At 37.2% G+C, this 24,433-nt stretch overlaps 1 protein-coding gene across 5 annotated transcripts in view; it reads left to right on the top strand.

Moving 5' to 3' along the window:
- Positions 1-24,006, top strand: part of ATG5 (autophagy related 5) — a 77,555-nt gene extending 53,549 nt beyond the window's left edge. For 4 of the 5 annotated variants that reach the window (XM_027454761.3, XM_027454762.3, XM_013106466.5 and 1 more), the window contains one exon: positions 22,991-24,006. In XM_027454761.3, the coding sequence (XP_027310562.2) occupies positions 22,991-23,127 (137 nt within the window). In that variant the 3' untranslated portion in view covers positions 23,128-24,006. Of the gene's footprint in view, positions 1-9,632; positions 9,783-22,990 lie in introns of all 5 variants that reach the window. The other variant, XR_005264366.2, reaches the window with a different exon arrangement.
- Positions 24,007-24,433: the final 427 nt, after the last annotated feature.

The following is a 24,433-nucleotide window of genomic DNA, read 5'->3' on the forward strand; positions in this document are numbered from 1 at the left end:
GGACAGAGTAAGTGGGATATGAGATGATAAAAGGATGAGGGAGGAAAAGAAGCACATTTCAAGAGGATCGTGTACTGAGATGGAATAAGGAGTCTGTGAAAGAATGGGTCTGGAGGCCTTGCTGGTGACGTGATTCAGGTGGCCCAGAGACCTGTTTGGAGAACCAAGTTGAATTCAAAGCTAAGAAGAGTGTCCTGTGCTGGCCAGATGAGAAGATAAGGGTGCATAGGCAGTCAGATGTTGAACTGCGGAACTATGGCAAAATTGAGGGATGATAGAGAAAGGATCAGTTATGGAAAATTACCTGAAAAGCTGGATGCCTGTGACAACTTAGTGATGGTGCATGTGATTCTTACTGCTGAGGAACATGCACAGGGAAGGTCAGTGCACAAAAGGTGTGAAGAGCAGCACTGGTTTATGCTTGACTGCTTCAGTCCATTATGCGCTGCTCACTGGAGATTCAACTTGGCCAATAAATGAGGGAGAGGACCTAAGAGATAATCAGCAATCTGCTTATTTTAGCCCACTGAGAAAAGGTAGAAGATGAGGTCAAAAAAGGGAAAGAACAGAAAAGGACAACTCATCTGAGTGATGGTTTCTGTCTAGTCAGCAGCTTCCTTTCCCTACATGCACCTTGGTTCAGTCTGATCTGGCTCCTCTGATTTCTGATAATCATCTCTACAACTTTCTTCAACTGTTACTGTGTTCCAGTAATACACAGTCTCCAATGACTCTCCCAGTGCTACTCCCAGAATGACATTCATCCTCACTGATGTAAATCTTACATATTCCTTTAAGGCTTTTTTAGCCTTGGCCTTACTCTTGCTTCTTGCTGTTCTCTTACACCCTTTAGACTTAGCTCGGCACAGTTCTTTTAGTATGTCCTGTTCAGTCTTCTCATCTTAAAATTCATTCTGCTAAAAATATTCATAGTGCTTGCCTTCATGCAGTATCTCCTCAGTTTCTAAGGATTCTCTCCTGATATGCCAGTCACCATTAGTGTCTTTCCATTCTCAGAATATGAGAAAGAGCTTTGATTGTTCTTTTGGCTTAATCTACTCATCTCATTCACTATTCTTATGTGATGTGTACCTTCTTAAATGGTCATGCTGTACTACAGCACTGAGCTATTAAAGAGAAAGAAAAAAACACTCAAACCACTAACTCACCAGACTGCATAGTGTCACTTTTGCATTTTGCCTGAAGAAATGTTAGTGCCCATAACTTGGATGAAATTCTCCCTTTTCCAGCAGGTGGAACAGACTCCTGAGGCTGCTGAACCTCAGCATGTGTGTGCTGCTGCAGTCTCCATGAATTCCACTCAGTCAACTCATTTCCCCTCTGATACACTGAGAGGTTAACAAGCTACATCTGTCAATACATGCCCCATCAGCTCAAAATGCAGAGGAGATTGTAGGGCTGAGTGGCTTCTGACTGCTTCATGGATATATGAGAATTTATTTTGCAAGCATTTTTGGAAACCAGGGTTGCTATGCACAGGTGTTTTCCTTCAAATGAATGTAACTACATTTGAAGTTGAATCCTTGAAATTTGGGAGTTGTCAATATTGTGGACTGCCTGTCCAATCTTAATTTCTGTATACGTGCCCACTGATCATTATACAATTTGTAATTATTCTCTAGCACCTCACCTATTTTTTTTTTGTGAGAATTTTGTCTTCCTGAACAGGCTAGGCACATCTTACTGTCTACGCTGTGCAGTGAAAAATCATTTTCCTGATAGTTGCAATGATGGATGGGGCATTAATGTACTTCAGGAAGCATTATGATTAAGGCAGCTGAATACTGCCCTTGGGAGTTGGATTCAGTTCTCCCCTAATGAATTCATTCTTATGTGATGCTAGGCAAGCAGAGTTATGAAACCACCCATTTTACAGATGGGAGTACCAAGAAAGTAGTGAATAACTTGAGTGCTACTGAACAGCTTGATCATTTGTACTTGGAATCAGTGAGAGCTCTGGGGCTTTGACTGTACAAATGCCAGGCAATCTCTGCAGTCAAGTTCCAGGCTTCTCATCACTTTTCTGCTCTTCCTCCAAAAAAAAAAAAAAAAAAGTATGCTTCTGTCTTTTTTGGTCTAATATGTCATCTATAAAAAGATAATACCATCTCTTGCCACAAGAAAATCTTCCTGAAAGTTTCTGAAATAAAAATAGCCTCTGTTCAAGATTGTTTAAATTGACAATTTAAACGTCCTTGGACATATTTTGATATTTTCTAATTATTGATCTTGTACACATGTTTTGTCTGTACTTATAATTTCAATTTATTCCGGTTGAGGCATTTACAATAATTTGATAAAATAACATACACTGTTAAGTGTATGTTAAAAAATGATGGCAAACTTTTTTCCACATTAGGATCTTCAGACTTTATTCAGAATTATCAAAGTTCAGAATCTACCTGATTTTTGTGAACAAAGAAAATACAGTAATATCTAATCAAAGATAGTCTTGAAGACAGTAGGTGTTGGTGGAGCAATTTTTCAACCTTTCTCGCTCTTATTTTCAAAATAATTTGGATAATTTTTGAGTCTTTTTTTTAAACTCCCCTTTGTTAGTAAATCAGTGCATCAGTGACATAAGCTGCATCTTCTTGTCACTGCAGCACAATCTGTGTGAGCTTTTGTTTCTTTCCATTTTCCTCCATCTGTTGTACTTTTTTCTCCCTTTTTCCTCTATGGTTTTGTCTTTTCCAATGACTTCTCATTCAACTGGAAGCTTGATGGTAATTGTGGTGATGGCCTGTCTATGGTGACATCCGTAACTGAGCTTTGTGCCGTGGGAACACAGAGAATATATGATTTTCAGACTCAGCGTTTGTAGCCATGTATGTGAGCTGTTCCTGCTGCCAGATACTTAAGGACCACCACAAGAAGAGGAAGGGAATGGTTTCAAGAACCACCCATGGTGTCTATATGTCTTTGCTTTAGGAAACATGGATGTAATTAAGTCTCCCTTTCAACTGTGCTGAGAAAAAATATTTCAATGAAAATAACGTATTTATTTGTATGTGGATTTAATATATACATTGATTAGCAACTGTTGAAAACATTATGTTAAGGACGTTGTCAGGAGTAGGACAGGTTGCATGGTGACATTAAAACACTCATAGTGAAAATGTTCCTTGTAAAATACCGTGTCAGTATTGCTTTGGACTGTTACAGGCTGTGGGTAATTGTTTAAATACTGCATTTTATTTAAATTAGCTTATGAAACTATTTATTCAAGGCTTTTATTGTATATTGAAGTTGTCTAAAAAATAAAAAAAAAAAAACTTGAGCAGTTATTATCCGCAACCCATACTTCCCTGTTTCTCCTCAAGCTGGTCCTTTATTCAATTATGTGTATATTACCCCACTTAATTAATGCTGTATGGTGCACACCTCTCTGGGTTGCTAAATAGCTTAATCTCTGTCATGGAGTGCACAGCAGTTTGCAACCCATTTGTCAAAACACTATCAAGCAATTTACGCATTACTAGAAATGCTGAGAAAGTGGGAAGAAAAGCAGTACTTTGCAATAGAACAAGCACCAAGAAGCCAGTGTGTTAATTAAAACTTTCTGAAATGACCTTAAGTTGACTGTAGTTACCTGCAGTTTCTCTGAATGTGATGAGGTTAGATATGCACGTTTTTGAGGTCAATGAAAAAATCCTATTCATTTTATCTCTGTCTGGTGGAGGACAGGTAAAATAGCTTGACCCTGGTGTGTTGTTTTTTTTTTTATTATTTTTCTCATCTGAGCATCCTGATTCAAGTATAGATGGATTTGTTTTAACTTTCAACTTGAGACTCCAAAACATATTTACATCTTCCAGGAGATTAATTATCTTTCAGTCATAATTTTTTTTTCTGAAGGTATAATCAAGTCACTTCCTTCAATCCAGATCTTGAGGCAAATATAATGCAATTTATTACATTAAAGATGACACATTTTACGTCAGCTGACTAATTTTCATAGAAGCTATATAGGTAAGTTGAATAAGACAAAATTATATCGTGAGCAAGTAAGTCATATGGTATCCTGAAGATGAAGTGTCCTAACAGTATGGTGTGAAAACTTAAAATTTGGCAATTTAACGAATATGAATATTTTCCACTCTGTTGAAAATAGAAAAAAAAAACTTATTTTTCTCTATGGCTTATGCTCGTTTGTGAAAGCTGTCCAATTATTTCATAGCAGGCTGCATCCCACAGAGCTCTGCTGCTGAGAAAAGAACACTGAATAGCTAGGAAGCAGGGTGGGTGATGTTAGGAGACTGCTTTGAAGAATACCTCTTACCTCTAGAAAAATAATTGCTACCAGTCAAGGTAGTAGATGTCTTTAAAAATAATACAATGTGGAGAAGACCTTCAGAGAAGATGCTTCTCTAACCTCACAGTACAGCAGTAGGAGGACATTCCTTTCTCCTGAAAACTAGGTTAGAACTGATCTAACAATACTTTCTATTCTTCTACCTGAGTATGTAGATAGCAAATATGTTAAATCAGTTATTTTCTATTAGTTGAGTAGTCTTTCTTTTTCCCTGGTGCATATTTAGCTGGTTCACAGGCAGCAGTTGCAGTTGTGGGGCAGCAGAAACAGTAAGACAAAGTCATCAGGTAGAAGAAAGTTTGGGACTGGCATCCTGTTCTTACACTGAGATTGACATAGTGTCAGACCACACACTAGCCCTCTTCCAGTAAGTTATTTTTTTAGAGCCACCTTCTATTCTGTTCTAGTCAGCATTTGTATTAAACGTGGGTTATCAGAATGGTTCATCACTTCTCACTCATGCATCTGTACAATAGCGTTAATGCGCTGTTGCTTCCGAAAACATCTTGCCTGAGACCATCCCCAAGTTTCAGTTTGAGTTTTTAATGTCCATGTTCTTTGGTGGCTGTCTGACAGCTGCTAACTGACTAAGGAAGGTCTCTTCTGCTGTTGCCAGCTGTTTAGCTCCTTGCTTATACAAAAATGTTGATTGATCACCTTGCCGTTAATATTGATGCATCCTGGTTAGTTCAAATTTTTCTCTTTTTCTTTGTCATTCTGATCCTCCTGTGTTGACAACAAGTTTGGGAAGCAGTGAAGTCCTACTTGTCATGTTTAAGAAATACTGACATTAAGGTTCCCATCCCCCAGACTAATTAGCTAATCTCTTCTTCCTCCCCATTGCAGCTTACTGTAATATATCTAAGACATTTCATTTTCTGGTTTTTAGCTATTGTAATTAGAAGCTGTAGTTTATCGGTGATGTTGCCAGGTCATAAAAGAAAGACACTTCAGTCTGAAATTTTGCTATGGGTACTCTGTGCTCTGTATCATTACATTGCATTGTTACTGAATTTCATAAATATTGCTTACTTAAATTCATCTAAAGGCTCAGTTCAATTGAGATCAAACCTGGGGAGGTCTTTGGTTGTCTAGGTAAATATTTAAAAGTGCTAAGTTGCTCTTCCTGCGCTACTGATTCCTGACTCCCTAGAACTTACTAGGAAATCTTACCAGAAGGTAAGCAATTTAATTTCATTACAAAGACTTTTGAGGTAAACATTCATAATTTCTGCAACTTGAGCATATGAAACAGTTTGTGTTTAGTTCTCAGTCGTGATAGTCTCTTACTAGTGTGGGGGATGCTTTGGTTCTGGTTTTGCCTTTGTTTCTACCTAGTTGTTCATGTAGTGAAAATAGATCAAGATATTTCAGTGAAGTAGTTAGTTACTGTCAGTTTTGCTTTGTTTCTTTCTTCTTGGTTTCCATCCTTTTGTCCTGCGGTGTTTGATTATCTATGCTTCAGTTTCTAAAAGTTTTCCAAAAATTTTCTGTGCTATTGGATATGAAAACCTGAAACGTTTACTTAGGGACTGTCTATCTGAATTCTTCTATTTCCCAGTTCAGATTTCTTGTTTGTTTTTTTTCAGCTTCTTCCAAGAAATCAAATGTCCTAGCTACATAGGGTAGTCCGGAACAAAATACTCCAGTGTCCTCCTTTCTTCCACTATTTCATAATCCAAAAATTTCACGAAGATCCTTTCCAGACAGCAGTCAAAAACTTCCTAGTTTTACTTCTCTTGACTGTGTACCATGTCTTTCTGAATCTAAGCCCATAACAGATGTCTTTTCTAGTTCAGCTTGGTTTTCATGAATGCTCACTTGGAATGGGTATTCATGAAAACTCCAGGGTTAGAATCAGATTATTTTGATTAGTCATGCCACAGCTTGTAAATTTTTCTCATTTCTTTTCCTGTACTTCTGGATGCCACCTGCACAGACAAAAGTGGTTGTATTAATTGGACAGTCCTTGTGAAGTTAACTGGAGCTGTCAGCAGCAATTTCAGTTCTAGAAAGGCAGTCTTTCTTTTTTCTTTTTTTCATGTTACTACTGTTCGTAACAAAACTTGGTATGTTATGGAGGCTGAGATGAAGCTTTATATTGCCTGGGATCTCTTAGACTGGTTAGTTATAGTTCGTATACAGGAAAGGAAGAGATGATGTTAAAGACCATATTATTGCCTACAAATATGGCATAAGATCATGCAGTTGATATGCTGGAACATTTTACTTATGGGTATTTAAAAAAAAAAAAAAACTAGTTCTGTGTCTGAAGGGAGATTGAACCATGGCTATTTCTCCCTACTGTCTTTCTTTTTCCTTAATTTACCGCTGTTTTACTGAGGTTAGGTAGATTAGGCTACCATGTTTACAGTGTCAATGTCATTTATAATGGATAAATATAATTGTTACCTATTTGTTTTTTGTTTTGCACCTGGTGATAGGTGTTCCAGCTGCTGATTAAGGGACCCTTGTTTTCAGAAATAGTGGCGTGAGTTTTGTACTACAAGGTTTATCAAATTTGAGGAAAAAACAAACAAAAAGAAGCATGTGAATAACTCTTAGCAACCAAAAAAAAAAAGTACGTGTTTACAAGGTTCCTATAAAACTATTCCCAAGGGTTAAGTTAAAAGTTGTCTCATCTTCTTAGGGGAAGGGTATGATCTTAACTACAAGACAACTGCAAGAGGAGACAGCATTTAATAGAATGCCTTGAGTATGCAAAGGGTTAAAATGATAGCAAACAGAATGAATCTGGGGGAGGGAAAGACTCTTTCCTCTTCCCCACCAGAAACTTTAGACATCGTACATGATGTGAAGATAAAAAATTGTATAATGCAGAAGGAAACTGTTTTCTTCCATTACTATCATGTCTAAACAATTCTGGATACAATTTTAATTTGCCAGTGTTGTTGAAGTCTTCGTAAGGGTTGTTTTGATTTTTGTCTCATGCTTCCTTGAAGACCCAAATGGTAAACATTTGGACATAATGACGCAAACAGTAGGCTATCAATCAATCCCAGTTTTCACAGCATTGTTGTTCATTCAGAAAAGCTGTGTGAACTGACCTCTTTCTACAGCAGTGTCATTAGTTCCTTCAGAAATAAAACAAGGATCAAAAAGACTTCCAGGATTTTTCTCTTAAGACTTGCTGTACTGAATGATATTGTAAAATTAGTGATCGACTGTTTCCAATTAACTCTCAGCTTTTTTTAATGCGTTTTGTATGAGAGACTACATATTAATTGTTTTTGCTCTCCCCCCAGTTTTCTAAGCACCGACTTCCAGTAAATTAGCCAAACAGAAAATTGAATTGCGATTAGATTTGCCGTGTGGGCTCTTAATTTTGAAGCAAGTGACAAACAGTGTAATAGAGGAGTTAAACAGATGCAGTGTGAATGCCTTTCATTTGAAGTGAAATAAGCATCTGAGGTCAGAATTAGCAGGACCATGGGAGCTGCAAAGCAAGGAGAGCAATACAGCAGCATCCTGATCCTGGCTGCTTCTTGGGAACCGACGTAAGAAGTTTTTGCTCCACGTGTCTAGCTAATAAGGCTGGGTGCTTGTGCTCTTTGCAGCCTGGTTTCTGCTTTGCAGTGCTATTGAGGTGGCGGTGTTGAGGTACTTTTCCAGGCCACCTAAATATAGAAATATAACTAGTCCTGCTCAGTCTTAGGCAGTTTAATGGCTACACTTTTTCCCCATGTGGGTAAGACAGTATTGTGGAGGCTTAGAGGCCTTGTAGTGTGCAGACATACTGAAAGGTGTTTAGAAGCTCCCAATCTTATTACTGCTAATCCATTTTTGTCTCGCCAGCAGCTTCCAGTCCACTGTCTTTTCTACTGTGAGAGTCATTAGGTCAGAGCTGAACTACAGACTGCTATTTAAACCAATCCACCTCCAAGCATCCTTGAAAATGGTGGAAAATGGTGCTCTCCATGTTAGAGGTCACCATATCTATCTCCTTGTTGGTCTAGAATCACTGCTTGTTCCTGTTTTCTTTCCCCAGCCAGGCCATCAGTTTAGATTATCCATCTGTATCTGCCTTTCAACTGTCTGATTTCCTCTTTTGTTTCGATTTTTAATTTATTTTTTTACCCCCCTTCCTCACAACCTCCCCATACCTATCAGGCCCGGTTGTTGTGTTTTTTTTTTAAAGTTCAAGCGGAAAGATTTGTGGCTTTCTTCTGTGTTAAAATTGCATACTTTTGATTTAGTAGGCCTTTTCGATTCAAAGGGGATGGAAGCCCTGAGGTTGGCTTGAGGTTATAGAGCTAATAGCTATTAGTCATGACTACGTATAAAGGTGCAAATAATTTAAGGGTTAGCGCTGTGGCAGCTCTGCTCTTTATGTGGCTTCTTATATTTGGGGAGGGCTTCTGTCTTCAGGATGTTCTTGCCCTCAAAATAAAGTGGGGGGCCTGGAGCTGGTTGTGATCTTTTGCATGAAGCAGCAAAAACTTTGCTGCAAAAACAGGATAATTTTGTTTTAAGGTTGGATCCAACTTTACCTCAATCAACCATACAAGGATTATCTGCTTGGTAACTTGCGTGTCCTCGGCCCCTTTCCTAGTCTTTCCTCTTCCATCTAGCAACTTTTCTAATATCTCAAGAATAATATGCTTGTTCAGTGTGACTTAGAAGTGGTTTCTGGGCATGCACTTGCATGCACATTCAAAAGAGTAGAATGCAGGAAGAGGTACAGCAAATAGGGAAATAATTCCGTTTCTCGGACCAGCCTCTGGAAATTTGTTAAGCTTCAGCTAAATTTATTCTGTCGGCCACCCAATAAGTTTTATTAGTATCAGACTCCAGACTATTCTCTTTAAATTTGTCAGAAAGCCAATGACTTTATTCAGGCACAACAAAGTTTTATAAGTCTATTATTAACAGTAGTAGTATGAAATGGAGAAAGTAAAATCCTCAGCAGAGCAGAATAATTTTTTTTCAAAATTGAGTTTATTCTCTTTGGAAGCTACAAGCTAGCACTGCTGGAATTCTCTGCAGAAGAGTGGTGGTATCACTGCAGAGCAGCCTGCTTTGAGGGCTGCGTTAGGGCTACGCTTTCTGGAAGCTTGGAGGTCCTACCTCCAAATTCCTGGTGGAATAGCTATGGATCTCAAAATCTAGGCAGTTGGGATTAGGAAAATGACTAGAAACGAGGCAATTTTTTTGTCTGTAACCTGCCACACATTTGGGTTCTAGTAGGAAATCTGCTGGAATCAAAAGTATCTTGACAAAATGTTTTGGTTGTCGTGCATTTCCATTTTTAAAAGGAATATTTTTTGTGTTTTAGGAGGAGCCCTCAGGTTCTTTATGCACTGTATGGACATTTCAGTGTGTTCCCACAGAATTTATCACTTAGACAAAAGATGAGTGAAGAGACAAAAAGGAAGGAGAAATTAGAGGCACAGAGAGGGGATGTGGCTTGCGCCTGGTCACAGAGGTCAGTAGCAGAGTTAAGAACTGGATTTTTTTTGAATCCTAATCTAAATCAGTCTGTCTTACCCAAAAGAGATCACAGAGCAAGTTCACAGTTCACTTGGTATGAGAGACTAAGGCATCAAAAACTTCACAGAGGAAAATAAAGCTTTCTCATAGCTTCTCATGTTTTCTTGCTTTCAGAAACAAGCATGTTAGCAACAACTAAAGTACACAAAGTACATGTGTATATATGCTTATGAGTTTGTGTATTATTTTTATTACAGTAAACTTCATAGAAAATGTGAAAATGTTCAAAATTACTCTTTTTCAGTAGGGGCATAATCCTGGTAAGGTTGATTTGATGTGTAATGCATGCTGCCTTTAGTGCACAACCAGTTACAACTGGTGAAAATGTAACTGAAGACTTCAGTGAGTCTACCAGAGCTTTTAGAAGGTAGTAGGCAGCCTCTGAAGGTTTACAACATGAAGTTCTCAACCAGGATACTACAGTGACAACAGGATTTTGTCATTGGGGTGTTGAAATCTTATTTATTCTAGTAAACAAAAGGGGGCTAGAACATGTGGTGCTTGTGCTGTATGACTGTTAGCAGTTCTTTGTCATGATTGTGCTCTAGGCCAGTTAATTCTCTCCCAGGAAAAAAAAAAACATATCAGTGTTCATGGTTTAGCAGCCTGGCACCTACTCTTAGTAAGCTATATAGATAATGGAATGGGTTGGGTTGGAAAGGACCTTACCATCTATTTCCAGCCCCTCTGTCATGTGCAGGGACACCTTCCACCAGACCAGGTTGCCCAAAGCCCCATCCAGCCTGGCCTTGGACACTGTCAGGGCATCCACAACCTTTCTGGGCAACCTGTGCTGGTGCCTCATCACCCTCTGAGGGAAGAATTTCTTCTTAATTTCAAATTGAAATCTTCCCTCTTTTAGCATAAAGCCATTCCCCCTTTTCCTATCGCTGTACTCCTTGTGTCCTTCCTGCTGTCCTTCCTTAGCTGATGAGGCATGAGCTGTTCTCTGAACACTTGCCCTAACGTTGAGAGAATGTGTGCTGGTCCACTTCATGAGGTACATCTATTCCTTTAAGTTAGATCTGTGTATTGTAGCCTTATGATGAGGGGCTGAATACAATTATTCCTGTCTTCCTTGATTCCCTTTTGCGGTCTTTTTGTATTCTGCCTTTGTGCATATATGTATGACCCAATTTTCACAGGAGATAAACATCTTAAGGGGCTGAAGACAAGAGAACCTGCAAAACTAAAAGACCTACAAAAAAATGAGAACAGTTGTAGCCTTACCAATAATGTAACCTAAGTAATCCACTAATAAACACTGTATTTACTCTGTCTTACTGTCTTCTATGAGGATTCAGCAGCACTTGTTAATAGTGGTTGCCCCCCTCTTGAATAGCTCATTTTAATCAGCGATGTTGGTAACTTTACATTCAATGGATAAATTGTATTTTCCATCTTATTTGTGATTTGGAGAATATTTGTAAGAAAATAAAGGTAAAGCTTGTTCTTGTATCAAAGCCAAAGTTTTGTGTGGTTACCGGACAAACTCTCTCTAGAAAGGAAGAGAATATGACAATCTATCATCTGTGAAGCTAACTTTTCTGGTATTCAGTTATAGAAAAATTAAAATGATCTATTAGGGATGAATTTTCATTAAAAATAGGTAGCTATTTTGTGACTTTACTTAAAAAGTTACTGTTCAGTGTAAAGAGCCCTGCAGGTATTCCATTAGTTTTTATCAACTCTTCCTAAATTTTTCAAGACTAAATTCTTTAATTGTATTGTGGTAGCAATCTCTAAATACCTTAATCTACTATCTGTTCAAAAGAACTTACAGTATATGTACAGAAAAAGATATTTCATGTGTGCAAACTATATTGCCTGCTCATTAAAGAATTTATTTTTCAATGAGTAAGGGCCCGGAAGAAGCTAATGTAAGTATTTTAGCAAGGGTTTGTATTTCTCTGATAAACAGCACTCCCCTTCTGTTTGTGATCACAGGATGAAAGCTCTGTAAGCTTGTATATGTACATTTTTACTGCTACATCATGTAGTGTGCTCTTAAGATTGAGATCTCATTCCCCAGGAAGCATTTCTGTCTAAGATTAATTGCCCTTTTAAAATCAGTGTTTGATGTATTCCTTTGGCTATATCCTGACTCACTTTAACCCTCTTTGACCTGACCCCACTGACTATTACCGCCATGGCTGAAGCAGAAATCCTTCAGCTTGATGTATGCAGTACAGACTTGAGCCTGTGGTTTTTCACATCGATGGATTCAATTAGCTGGGTTTTTACTGATCAGCTTAGCAGAGGTTGAAGAATTTGTCAGACATGGAACAAAATTGTCCATACTTCTGGGTTAATTGGATGAAAGCTCATCTACATTTTCATGTTTACTCTGCCTGTGAAGTTTACTTTGTTAAACGTCATAATAATATTGCTAGAAGTAGCATTAAAAAGGCAAAAACAGTTTATTTTTCTCCAGTTAAATAGTGAAAGGTGCAAAACATAAAATAGCAACCATTAGATCTCTGATCTGTGTGTATCTCCTATCACTTCTCAGGCAAATGTTTTTAAACTATAATTATGTCTGAACGTCCACTTCTGAGGTTGATTTATTAAACTGGTCAGAGAAACTAACAATTATCATTGTGCCTTGATGAAAACAAGTGAACTTGCTGGGACTTTTTTGTATTGACTGTTATTTTACAGCAACAGCAATCCTTTGCTTTGTCTTGCTAGGAATAGTTTATCATTTGAGTAACCGAAAAGTTCATTATAAAAGATGGACGATCACTAGAATTGAAGAATATTTGCAGGCATGATGTGAATTATAGTAACTTGTAGTAACATAGAGGTTGAAAGTTCAAGAATGCCATTAAAAACCTTTAAAAGTATATGCATGTGCATATGCATAGGGAATATATAATGTGATTGTATAGAGAATTTAGTAGTTAATTGTTTGGGAAAACCATATGATTGAAAACAATGACATTATAAAAATCCTCATGAACTATTAGCAACAAGAAGTCTTTTTACAGCAAATTGATTTGTAGCAATCTTTAAAGAGAAAAAAAATCTTTATCAGCCATTTCCATTTTTCAAGAACCATCTTGGTTACATTTAGCTCCCCATCTGTGTACGGAACTAGCTTTAATTTCTGAAGGTCAGCTGTAGAAAGTTTAGAGGGAAGGGAAACCTCAAACTCAATTAAGGGCATGGTACATGTAAGGGTTAACTCATAAGTCAATGTGTCTGCAGTTTAAAAAGCTGCACAACTCCTAAAAGTGGTTTGGCTTTCTCTCAGCAGTGGGAAACATTATGGATGACTTGGGCTCAATTTGTCATGCATTCAAATGCTTGTCTCTTAATGTACACCTTGTTTGTTCCCTGTATATAGAAATGTTTTGTACAGTAAATGGACGGTAACACAATTTAGGTTGAACTTTGCTTCTTTGTTCACATCTGCATAGCCAAACTTAAGCATATTGCAGGAAAAAAAAAATCAAGTTGCAGTTTTGAACTTGAGTGTATTAAGGCTGAGGCGTGGATGCTGAGGCTGGGATTCATTCTTAGGAAGAATATAAGACGTAAGAATATTTTCCAGTGGTTTGCTTATAAAATACCTCCTGAGTTTTTTTTATAAAAAACCTTCCTGAGGCTTAGGTGTTTGAGAAGCATCTCAGGCTCAGTCACTGTAAGGTCTTCTAAAACTTTTTATATGCTAACATGTTAGTGGTTCAAGAGAACCGTTTTTGGGTTGTCATAGATTAGCTTGGAATTACTTGCAACAACCCTATTAAAAGCTTCTATGATATACACAAGATTTTTTTAATTATTATTTTTATTAAAGTTAAGTTTTCAATTCCATACTCTAACTGCTTTTCCATTCCACTGCATGGACTTCTATAGAATGAAAGATCCCCTTGACTGACTTACATGGTATTATTGTTACTGTTTTGGACTGCATGGAGAATACTTTAAAAAAAAAAAAAAAAAAGTCTGCACGTGCAACTTGAACTTACTGGTATTTGAGGATAATTTATTCTCTAATTCTGTTTTAATGGAATAGAAAAATGTTTGCATACTATGTGGCTGCTATGATATTTGAAGCATAACTCGTGTTATGCTTCAAATAATTGCTTTATAACTGCTTCTAAAATTGTTTCATAACTGCTCTAAAGCATGATAAACATTTGTGTGGGGTGACTAACTTAATCCACATCGTTATGTTTCAGAACTGTGGCTATCTAACCTGGGGTTTGACTTGAGGTAGAAGATGGCAGGAAATTGAGAGGAAAAATTGCATGAAGAAAATGATAAATAGGGGTGATGCCCAATATTTGGTTTGTTCAGAGTATTTGATGATACTTAATGTAGATGATGATGTTATATATTCAATTAATTTCATTTTAGATAGAGAAAGCTAGGACTGCTAGAATATAATCCAGAGAATGTGATCATACTAAATAATGGTGACAAGGAAACTATTTCCTCTTCTTTGACTTAAAAATGTCTAAGCTCTAACAGGAGATGTTTATGCCCCAAGAAGATCATGTAGAGATAAACTAACTGGCCTGTGTTGAAACTATGTAAAGAAACTATGTAAAGAAATAACACTGATTTAGAGCTTTAAAGGTTTTAAACAGTGATTGTGGACTTCATGGCAGTGTCACAGTGGAGGAATACTTAAGATGTTTTGCACAGTTACTCTTTTATAGTCAGGTAGTAAGCAAAACAGCCTTCTTTGAAGTTAACATAGTCCAAAAGGATAGAACTGGACCTAAGATGCTGTAGCTCTTATGGGGAGTTCTGGTAAGATCAAGGCATGAAGGTTGATATTGAGCCAGATGATGTGAATGACAAAACAATCCTTGGTGGAGAGAGATTGATATTGAACTGTTTATATTGGAGCAGAACAAAATAAAAATAATGAGTTAGAAATTATCTGCATGGGGTTGTTCAAGTCCATTAAAATTTAATGTTCCTTTAAAAAGAGATTATTTTTTTTTAAATATAATACACAGTATTGGATTTTATTTACCATTAATTGTCCTCGAGGCCAGGAACTTGCCATAGTTAAAAGCAGTCTGGTATATTTGTGTAAAATATCCACAGCTGTGAATGTATTTAGGAAGACTGTGACCTTCAATTTGAGCAATTGAACTCACATTACTACCAATGGTTAAAATGAGAGAGAGGTTGCTGCCGGTTAACAAGATCTACCCGGCTGTTAATCTATACTCATACTAGGCAGTTGGATTACATCCAGGAACTGAAGTTCTTCTCCAAAATACTTCTTGTGTTTGGAAAAACGTTTATTCCTGATACGTAGTAATTTTGAGGAAGAAGACTTGTTCTGACCAATGTGTTGAACATGTGTTTTGTGTGTGAGTTCTTCACCTGAATCAGCATCAGTGGCTTTCCCCAGTGCTGGCAGGATTTGTTAGCAGGAATGACAAGTGCTGTGCCATCGTGTCACACATCAACCTCTACATTTTTGAGGTCAGAAGGAACCTTTTGTTGTGGCTAGGCTATTTTAGAGGTGGCTTCTCAGATTTTTTTGCGTTTTCTCATTCTTGGTCAGAGTATACTGAAAAGCATATCTTGGCAGTTGTGACCCAACATATCATCTGTATTTCTGTTTAAACTGATAATTACCCCCCAAAATCAGGAGAAGGGAAGGGAATAAGGGTTTTGTTAGCTTATGCATGATTAAGGCAAAGTGGAAAGTATGTTGAGATTGCTGTGGGAGTGAGTCACTTATGGCAATGGTACCTACTACTGTGAATAGCAGGGTCCTTTCTGCATTAAAGTCATTCGCCGGGAAGTAAGAAGAGCCTTTGATGTGATGGTTGAAATAGACTAGAGTGAAGCTCCTGAAAATTGATGAAAAGATTTTATTGATTAAAAAAATGTATTCCTAGTTAAACAATCCTAAAAGTAAAAACCCCTGCTCAACAGAATGTGCATAGTGACTTTAGACCTTAAAGTTATCGCTGCTTAAATATTTCGTATCACTGAAGAAACCTTTAGTGTTCCCTGCCTGAAGTACTTGTGCTGAGCTCATTCAAAAGAGCAATGATTGTTTGGCCCTGAGACCAACCTCAACTTTTTTTTGTCTTCACCCCATAAAATTGCATAGGTATTGAGTATCTGTTAGTTGAGAAGGTAAGATTTGTTTAAAACAAGTTTCTGTATTTGAGACGTTTGAGGTCATTGCTGCTGTGCAGTCTGAACATCTCACCATATTTCTGTACTTCGGTTGCTCTTACACCTGCACTTGTTAGAAATGGATTGCAGAAGTGTTCCAAAATGATTAGAGTTTATAATTGGACAAAGTTGAAATAAGGTTTTAACTACTAATTTATTTTTAAAAGGTACTTAGGAAAAGCAAAGCATGAATAGTTGATTTATAGACGGGTTGAATTCATTCCATATCTAGGTTTGCTGGCTGAGCAAAGAAATAGTCTGCTATAAAGGAAAAAAAGACACAATATCTGGCTAAAGTAACTGTAATTAAAAGTAATGAGAAAATGTTAATAAATACTCAGATTATTTTTTAAGTTTACAGATATTTTAATGAGCATATGTGATTTTTGTAGCACATGCAATGAAAGCAATTGCTTTCCTGTAAATGGTATCTAATCATTGGCACTTCAAATTTCAGCTGTTGGAATTATTTTATGTTTTCAACAGGTTATTGTTGAGGAGCTAAATGCTGTTCATTAGTTTCAGTGCTAATAGTTGAAAGGTCCCGGTATCAAATTGAACCCTTGCTGCCAGTATTGCAGTTTTGGGTGTGTTTTTTTTTTTTGTTTTGTTTTGTTTTTAAAGAGGTGCTACCTACTTAAAACCACACAAAGTAAAGCACAATTATCAAATGCTTGTTTATTTATATTCTACTTCTGGTGCACAAGCCCCTGGAGTACTTCAGGTCTTCAGACCGCAAGGCCTGTCTGGGGCTGCCTCTTCTCTGCATATCCTAAAGTAACCATCTTGTAGAGAGGGGAGGGATGACTTCAACCACTCTAGTTCTTTCTTACCACATGGGAGTGCAGATTAAAACATAGAAGCTTTGGATTTATTTGCTTGCTGAACAGTGTAGTCTTTTGGAAATCATTGTGTACAGTTTCATGTGCAGTCCTTTGTGCTAAACCAAACATCTAGCGGTCAGAAGGAAATTTTCACCTTTGCCTGCCAGGGACTTACCTTCAGTTTCAGCTTTAGGTTTTAAAAATAGTCAGTAATATCTGTCAGTGATGGATTTAGTAGTTGCCGCTGTGTGTGAAACAAACTACTGAAGGTTTTCTGTCTGTAAATAATTTCCTAAGAGATGCTAAAGAGATTAAAGTCTTTCCCCATGAAGATGTCAGTCTGTCTCTTCAGATTCTGAGATGTCTGAGGCACCAGCTTCGAGCACAGATGGTCAAGGAGTGTTCTGGCTGCCCAAGATACCTGCACCTAAAGGTCTGCACTGCTGCCTGGGGATCTGAGGAGCAGGAGAGGTGAAAAGGAAAGTGCCATAGCACAGCCACAAAAGGAGAACTCTGCTTCTTGTAACACAAACACAAGATGAGTTTTTCTACTGTGTGGTATAACCCATCAGTGGGAATACCTTTAGTATCATCTAATCCAGAACCTATGATGTGTTTTGAAGATAAACAAGCAAATGTTTATGCCCATTTCACAGCAGAAAATGATGGAAACTAATTCTGTTACATTATTTCTAGGGCTGCTACTACGTGACATTTTCTTTGTTTATTCTTAGTCCCTATACTTCTCAGTATCCCTGTCCAATGTATTCCTGTGGCTAAGTATTATTCAAGAAGCCCATTATTTCAATTTCTAGTTTTTAGTACAGGGTACTGTTTTCTCTTTTTGGGCTTCTAAAGCCAATTTAGAAAATGGTGCAGCCCTGAATAAGAAGGTGGGGGTTCTGCGTTGTCCATTTTGATGACTGCAGGCAGGTTCTGAGATGTGCTATACAGAGGTCCTTGCACACAGAGGGTTCTAACTGAAGTACTCCAGGGAAATTCTTGCTAAATCCAGAATATCTTGTAATGTCTATCAGTGAAAGAATTTAAGCCAGATAAATTGCCCTGACAGGTGCTTGCTAAGAGGCCACAAGTCCAAACAGAGATGTTTCATGCCATTAAGGAATTTTAAGTGGAATTTTAAGGAATTTTGTGTAGGTGAAAGGGAGTTTCTAGCTGCAGCATTGATAGGCGTTATGGTGTTAATATGGGTGGAAAAAAGGCTGAAATGCGCACCTTTGCAGAAATAGTGCCTTCTCACCATTCTGTTCCTGGGCACTTCAATCTTGGAAGCAATCTTTTTTTTCTTTCCTTCATCGTCTTTATTTCTTCCTTTCTAAATAGAAAGATGATTCAGTAGAAAAAGTGTATTTAGATTGCATCAGGGGTATATATGACAATCTGAATTGATGCTGAATAAGCTAATTCTCGTGTTCTAATTTTGAGTGTTTTAGTTCGCAAGTGATAATTTATGTGGTTAAAGGAAATAGAAAACCTTACCCTCTGTTTGTTACCATGACATTACACATCTTCCTACCTTCTCTGAAGATTGCATATTTTCTATTCTTTTTTGTCTCCCTTCTTCCCTCTCCCCATCGTTATTGAACCCGAAAGGTTTTTAGAGGAAGCTCGTGATCTGTGAGAGCGAATATTGCATTAAAGAAGAGAGAGGGGACTTAAAGCTTCCTCAGGATGGAGGAGTGCTTCAATCCTCTCTCAAGAACTCTTTTGAAATGCAACAGCCACCATCTCCTGTTTCCTTCCAGCAGATGCCTATCTGCAAGAGTCCTGTACCAGTGCTTTCTTTGGCTGGATCAGGGTGGTTTCCTGATCAGGAGTGCTTAGGCAGACGTCTATTTCTCTCCATTGTATCTCAGCTGCCAATTTCTCTGTGTTCTGTACAGAGTTGGAAAACTTCTGGCATGGCATGCTTTATTAGCCTTGGTCAGGTACCTACTTTGTGTTGCAACACTTGAGTTAGGGCATCTAAATTAAGTGATCTGAAATGTCCCAAGCACATGTTGGTACACAGCAGGTAACCACAGTTAGGTGCCTGTGTGCCTTCTGCAGATGGAACATGGCAAAGTTTTACCAACAAGCCTTACAATCTCTGCTTATCGTTGGCCACTGGTGACTTTCAGGGGCTCATAGTGGCTTCTGAATTCATGAATTTTCACAAGGAAAGCCAAGGAAAATCACTTACTCCTTTGACAGTCACTCTGATAGAATGTGACTTAATTTGTCTTGAAGCTTTTCTATAAATGCTAAAACATTTATCCCATGTACATCAGTTCAGTAATCTAAAAAACATTCTGATCTAAAAGTAAATAGTTACTGTGTACACACACTGTAAAATTTACTATGAAATATTTATTGCCGTGCTTTCATTTTTCTGATATTTTCACTTCATCTTCTTCCTTAATTTGCAACAAGATAAAAGAAACCATCTGTAGGTCATTTGATACCTAACACGTAACCCAGTTCTATCTTGACATAAAAAGAGAAAAGTCAGGGGGATGACTAGAAGATTTTAATTCACTTCTTTTAAGACAATTCTGTTTTTTCTTCTATTACATTACAGCATATTGTGAAATGAGTACTGACAGTTATGATCCTACCAGGTCTGAATCCCATGCAATACAGATGAGCGAAGCTATTAGCTCTAATTTTTATAGGCCTGGTCCGATGGCATGGCATTAATCTTCTATGTAATTAAGTCGTTTAAATCTTATGCCACTCATTTAAATATATTTTGTGTTTAGCAACTTGTATATGAGGTAGGGAAGCAGAGGACAGTCCTTTGTATGTCAAGATGCATACAAAGCGATCTGCAACTCCTAAAAGCCTACAAACAGTAATGGAAATAAAAATATGATGCAGATCTGTTGCAGATACAAACCAGGTGGATGAAGCTTTCATGAGAAGCTAACAAGTCCACCAGAACCCAGATCAGACTGGTAATGGTCAGTGCTAATTAGGCAGGCGGCCATTGAGAAAATGAGTATTTTTCAGCAATTTTTAAAGTGTATTTGCCATTAGCATTTTTATTATTTTTTTTTTGTTACATACATGTAAGGTGGAGGAGCCGTCAATGGGAGAAGCTCTCCAGTTGTGACTCAAAATGGGGAAGTTATTCACAATGTGGAAGTTGAAGAAAGTTTGGTAAATGCAACTTAAGTGAGAGTTTATGGTCCAAGGAGGGGAGATGCTGAAGTAAAAACAATAGATTTTGTGGAAGAAGGCTACAATGAATACAGAATTGGTAGATAAGATCTCTTTAGCCAAGCCTCAAGGGGAAAAGAGAATTAAGAAGTGATGCTTTCTCAGAGATAATACTAAGGCACAAGCAACGGTAATGCAGAGATGTAGACTCTAATTACACCATAAATTCTTCATTGACCTCAGACTTTCTCAGTTTGCTGAGGAACAGAATGAAAGATTTGTATGAGAAAGGGACAGCAAGGTAGGGAAAAGTGTACGGGGGCACCAGATGATCTGCGTTTCATTTTAAAGCAAGAGGCATCAAGTTAGCGCACACATACACAAGGATCCAAAAATATTCTGTTACATAGTAAAAGTAGTCAAGGAAAGAGTTCGTAAGCTTTTTGTACGGTAGCAAGAAAAAGATAGTCAAATTATAAAGTTTTTAATCCATTGTCGTGCAAGTTTTTGCTGAAAACAGTCAGGTACGTATAAGTGGCCAACACAATCTAGACTAAGGTTAAACTGTTCATACACGTGGAGTAGTTAACAAGGACTTGTAATAGCCAATATGCATTTGTCATGAGCAGAATAGTTTCAAATTAATCTTTTGTTTTCTCTTAATCTTCTTTTAATTTGTAAAAAGCCTGGCATTAGATTATAGTGCATCTTTGAAAGTAGTAGAGAAGCCATTTTTTGGTGAAACTTTAGAGGTACTAAATTGACCAGATAATGTCTATGTGCAGAGTGATTGCAAATGATTCACTGTTGAAAAGGAAGAAAATTGAGGACTGTCTTGACCATACTCTTAATGTTTCCATCATTCAGCCCATTAATAAGAGCATTCTTACTAAATTTACAGATGAAAGAGTTGTATGAATAACTACAAGTTGTATTTAAGGACAGGATTCAGATCTGGAGGAAGTGGAAAAATATAATTGTTTTTAAAAATATGCAGAGTAACATTTAAATTGTTTTAATATAAGTTGTATGATCAAATTTTGCAGTAATGCATCCCTTATATTGGCATGTAACACGAAATTCTATGCCCTGTGATTATAATTTAACTCTTGTTAAAGTTTTCTCCAGAGCTCAGCAGGTTTTTCCCCCATTTTACAATGGCAAAGTCGCTGTAAAAGAAATCTGGAAACTAATACCATTTTTTCTGCCATCTCTGTATGCAAATTAGTTCTTTCTGGCAATTAACTGATGTTATGAAATGCAAATACCTGTTATCAACTTTGTGGCCAACTTATGGAGAACCAAAATTTGATTTTATTTTGAAAGTGTTAAATATATATATTTTGGCAATTACTTTATATTGATAATATTTGGATGTTGCCAGCTTCTCAGCATAAAAACTTGCTTACTGAGATCTTTCCTTTTGGCATTTAAACTCCTGCTTGGTAGTTTTTTCAGCCCAATAAATACCTGGTTTGGTTGGAAATGCCAGATGTTTATTTTACATGATGTGCTGTGATTTCTGTCCTGTCCACAATAAAACCAGAAGCCAGCAATTGTTTATGCTTAATTTAGCATGATAACATATATAACTGTGCCATCTAGAGAATCAACCTTTCTATATTTAATCAAGAATTTGTACCGAATATGATACTATATGTAGGTAGCCTATAAATAATGTATAATGCTGTATTTTAGGCACACAACTGTCAGCTTCTGCAGTAGAAATTATTACTGGTATAAAGCCAACAGTGTATTCAGGGATGATTGTTCCTAGAATAATGTAGGCTGTGCTGGCATCGGTAGCCAGTTAAAATACAAATACTTTTTCAGGCAGCTGTCAAATGATTTTGGCTACCAAACACAAATAAGATTTTACCTCTGTTACAAAATAGGAATTGCTCTATTACTGGGGGAGCTGAATGACAGAGCAAGTAATGGTGCTTCTACTTTGTAGGTTCTGCTTTGCCATGCAACTCGTGGGCAGCACAGTGCTTTGTTCTGTCCTGTAGATGGCAGGGGGATAAAATGCCAGTTAGAGAAGGCAGTGATATTTCTGAGCACTGACTGTGGTAGGTCCATGTGAGAATGCCAGAGTATGGTATAAAAACAGAAAAAGGTCACTGCTTTTCTTTTCTCCCCCCCCCCCCCCCCCCCCCCAGCCATTATTTGGAGCATATTCTAAATGCTCTTCTCATATCATGACTCTGAAATAAATTTTAATTTATTTTTTTTTCAGTTCACATTTTGTGACAGTTGTGTCAGCTGCTTTAGCTGGTTCCCATCATTTGAACCAAAGGATCAAAGTACTTGCATCCTCCGGGACAAATATAAATAAAAAGAATTGAAATATTCTTAGAATATATTCTTGTCATACTGGGAATCATTTACCAACATAGCTTTTCCGAGAGATGAAACTAAGTGAGAAAAAGCTGGTGCCAACTCAGTCTTCTGAGTAACTCTCTGTAGTATTGCTAGAGACTTTAGTAAATTATTCCTAGTAAACAAAATTTCTTCAGGAATATTACATATGTTATGTGTATGACATAGTACATGTAGTCCGGCTTTTTCAGCAGAAAGCATGTAAAGTATTAAAAATACAGCTTACCTGGTAAGTTTTAAGAAGCCTAATATCTTAAGTATGGGCTGCATAAAATTTGGCTTCTGTCTGGGAGAGATGGGTATGCCTGAACTGTGTTGACACCAAGCTGCAATCGCCATAGGAAAAAACTTACAACTAATGAAGAAGAGAGGTGCTTTCGTTAAGTTTCATTTTTACCCAACTTTTTCTTGGAATTATTTAAACGCAAAGTTTCTGTTTTAGATTATACAAATCTCAGCTTTCTCCATACCGATATTTCCTGCTTTTTGTCCTGTTTAAGGTTGAACTCTGTAACACCAACTCAATCTACTGTAAATTAAGTATAGGTAAATGTTTAATATTTCTGTGCATTTTGAGTGGTATACTAGTGGTTTCTCTTTTTCTTTGAATTAGATGGAGAGAAGAAGACCCAAATCATGATTCATGGAATTGAGCCGATGCTGGAAACACCAGTACAGTGGCTAAGCGAACATATGAGCTATCCAGATAATTTTCTTCACATTAGTATCATTCCCCGACCTACCGATTGAACCTTGGCTATATTGGTATGAGGATCATTCTCGAGCTGGAATTATAAGGACACGTTAACTTCTTGCTTCAGTCAGTCTTCAGAGAGGCAGCCTGACCAGAAAAAAAAAGAAATGAAAAAGAAACAAAACAAGAAGTCCTCACTGCTGCAAGCCAAACAGGAAGAGAGATCCTATCATCAGATAAGGGCAATTGGGCTGATCTTATTTTGCATCACCGCTGCTTTTCTTCACCGCTGTAATTAAACTTCAGTTGCGATATGAAAGAATTTACAGGACCTCTGCAAGTCTGCTGTTTTCTTGTAAAATATAATGAAGCTGAAACTGTCAGCCGACGAGCAAATGGAAATATGCCACTCGATTGTATTTCTGATTAACAAATAAACAGGGCTATTTCCTAAAGCGGTAGTGTTTCAACTTTGAGAGTGGAAACATTGGTTTAATTTTCTAGAAAGTTAGACACTGAGAGATTTAGTTACCAATAGCTTTTTGTAAAAGATCAAATTACTGTAAACCCATCTTTCCTTAATGAGAATTTCATGTTTACAGTATGTGTATTCGTATGCAAATGATCTTTTAACTTTGATAACAAGCAGTGAGAGATTTTAAAAGTAAACCCATGGCATGTTTTGTCATTTAAAAACATGCACAACTTAATAATTTACAAATACTTTTGATTTGTATGCTGTCACTGAATACTCCAGTATGTTTATTATTCCAACCAGTTTTCATAGACTAGCAATGATGTGGGATAATTTGTCTCAGGATTTGTCATGGCATTTCTTTGTTTTCATCTATTTTTTTTTCTGTGAGAATATTTTCTTACATTAGTTTAAAAAGTTAAAAAAAAAAAAAAAAAAAGTAAACGGATGTTGCAAACTATTGTATCCTGCTGTTTATTCCCATAGAGCAGAAAACAGTTAAATCATAGAATGATGAACAGATGTATTGCTTTTTAATAATTTTGAGTTTTGGAAAGCTGAGGCTTTTCCAAGCTAATACTTCCCTGCATCTGAGTTTAGTTTTCTACTGTGGTCCCTGGGCAATCAATCTGAAATTTGAAAGGTTAGAATCTCATTGCACAGATTTTTACTTATTTTAGCAGATGTATTTTTAGGTTACTGGGTTGCTTTGTTTTCTAAACGTTTCTTACCATTGCAGCTGCTACTAGGACCCTACCATTTTTTGTATTATGTTGAATTCATCAAACTGTGCAGTGTTGCTTTCTCTGCAGTTTCTGGTTGTTTGTGGCACGAGGCTATGTTTGTAGTAGCCATATTATCAAGTATGTCAAATATTATCAAATATG

Source organism: Anas platyrhynchos, chromosome 3 (genome assembly GCF_047663525.1).
Source record: "Anas platyrhynchos isolate ZD024472 breed Pekin duck chromosome 3, IASCAAS_PekinDuck_T2T, whole genome shotgun sequence".
NCBI lineage: Eukaryota > Metazoa > Chordata > Aves > Anseriformes > Anatidae > Anas > Anas platyrhynchos.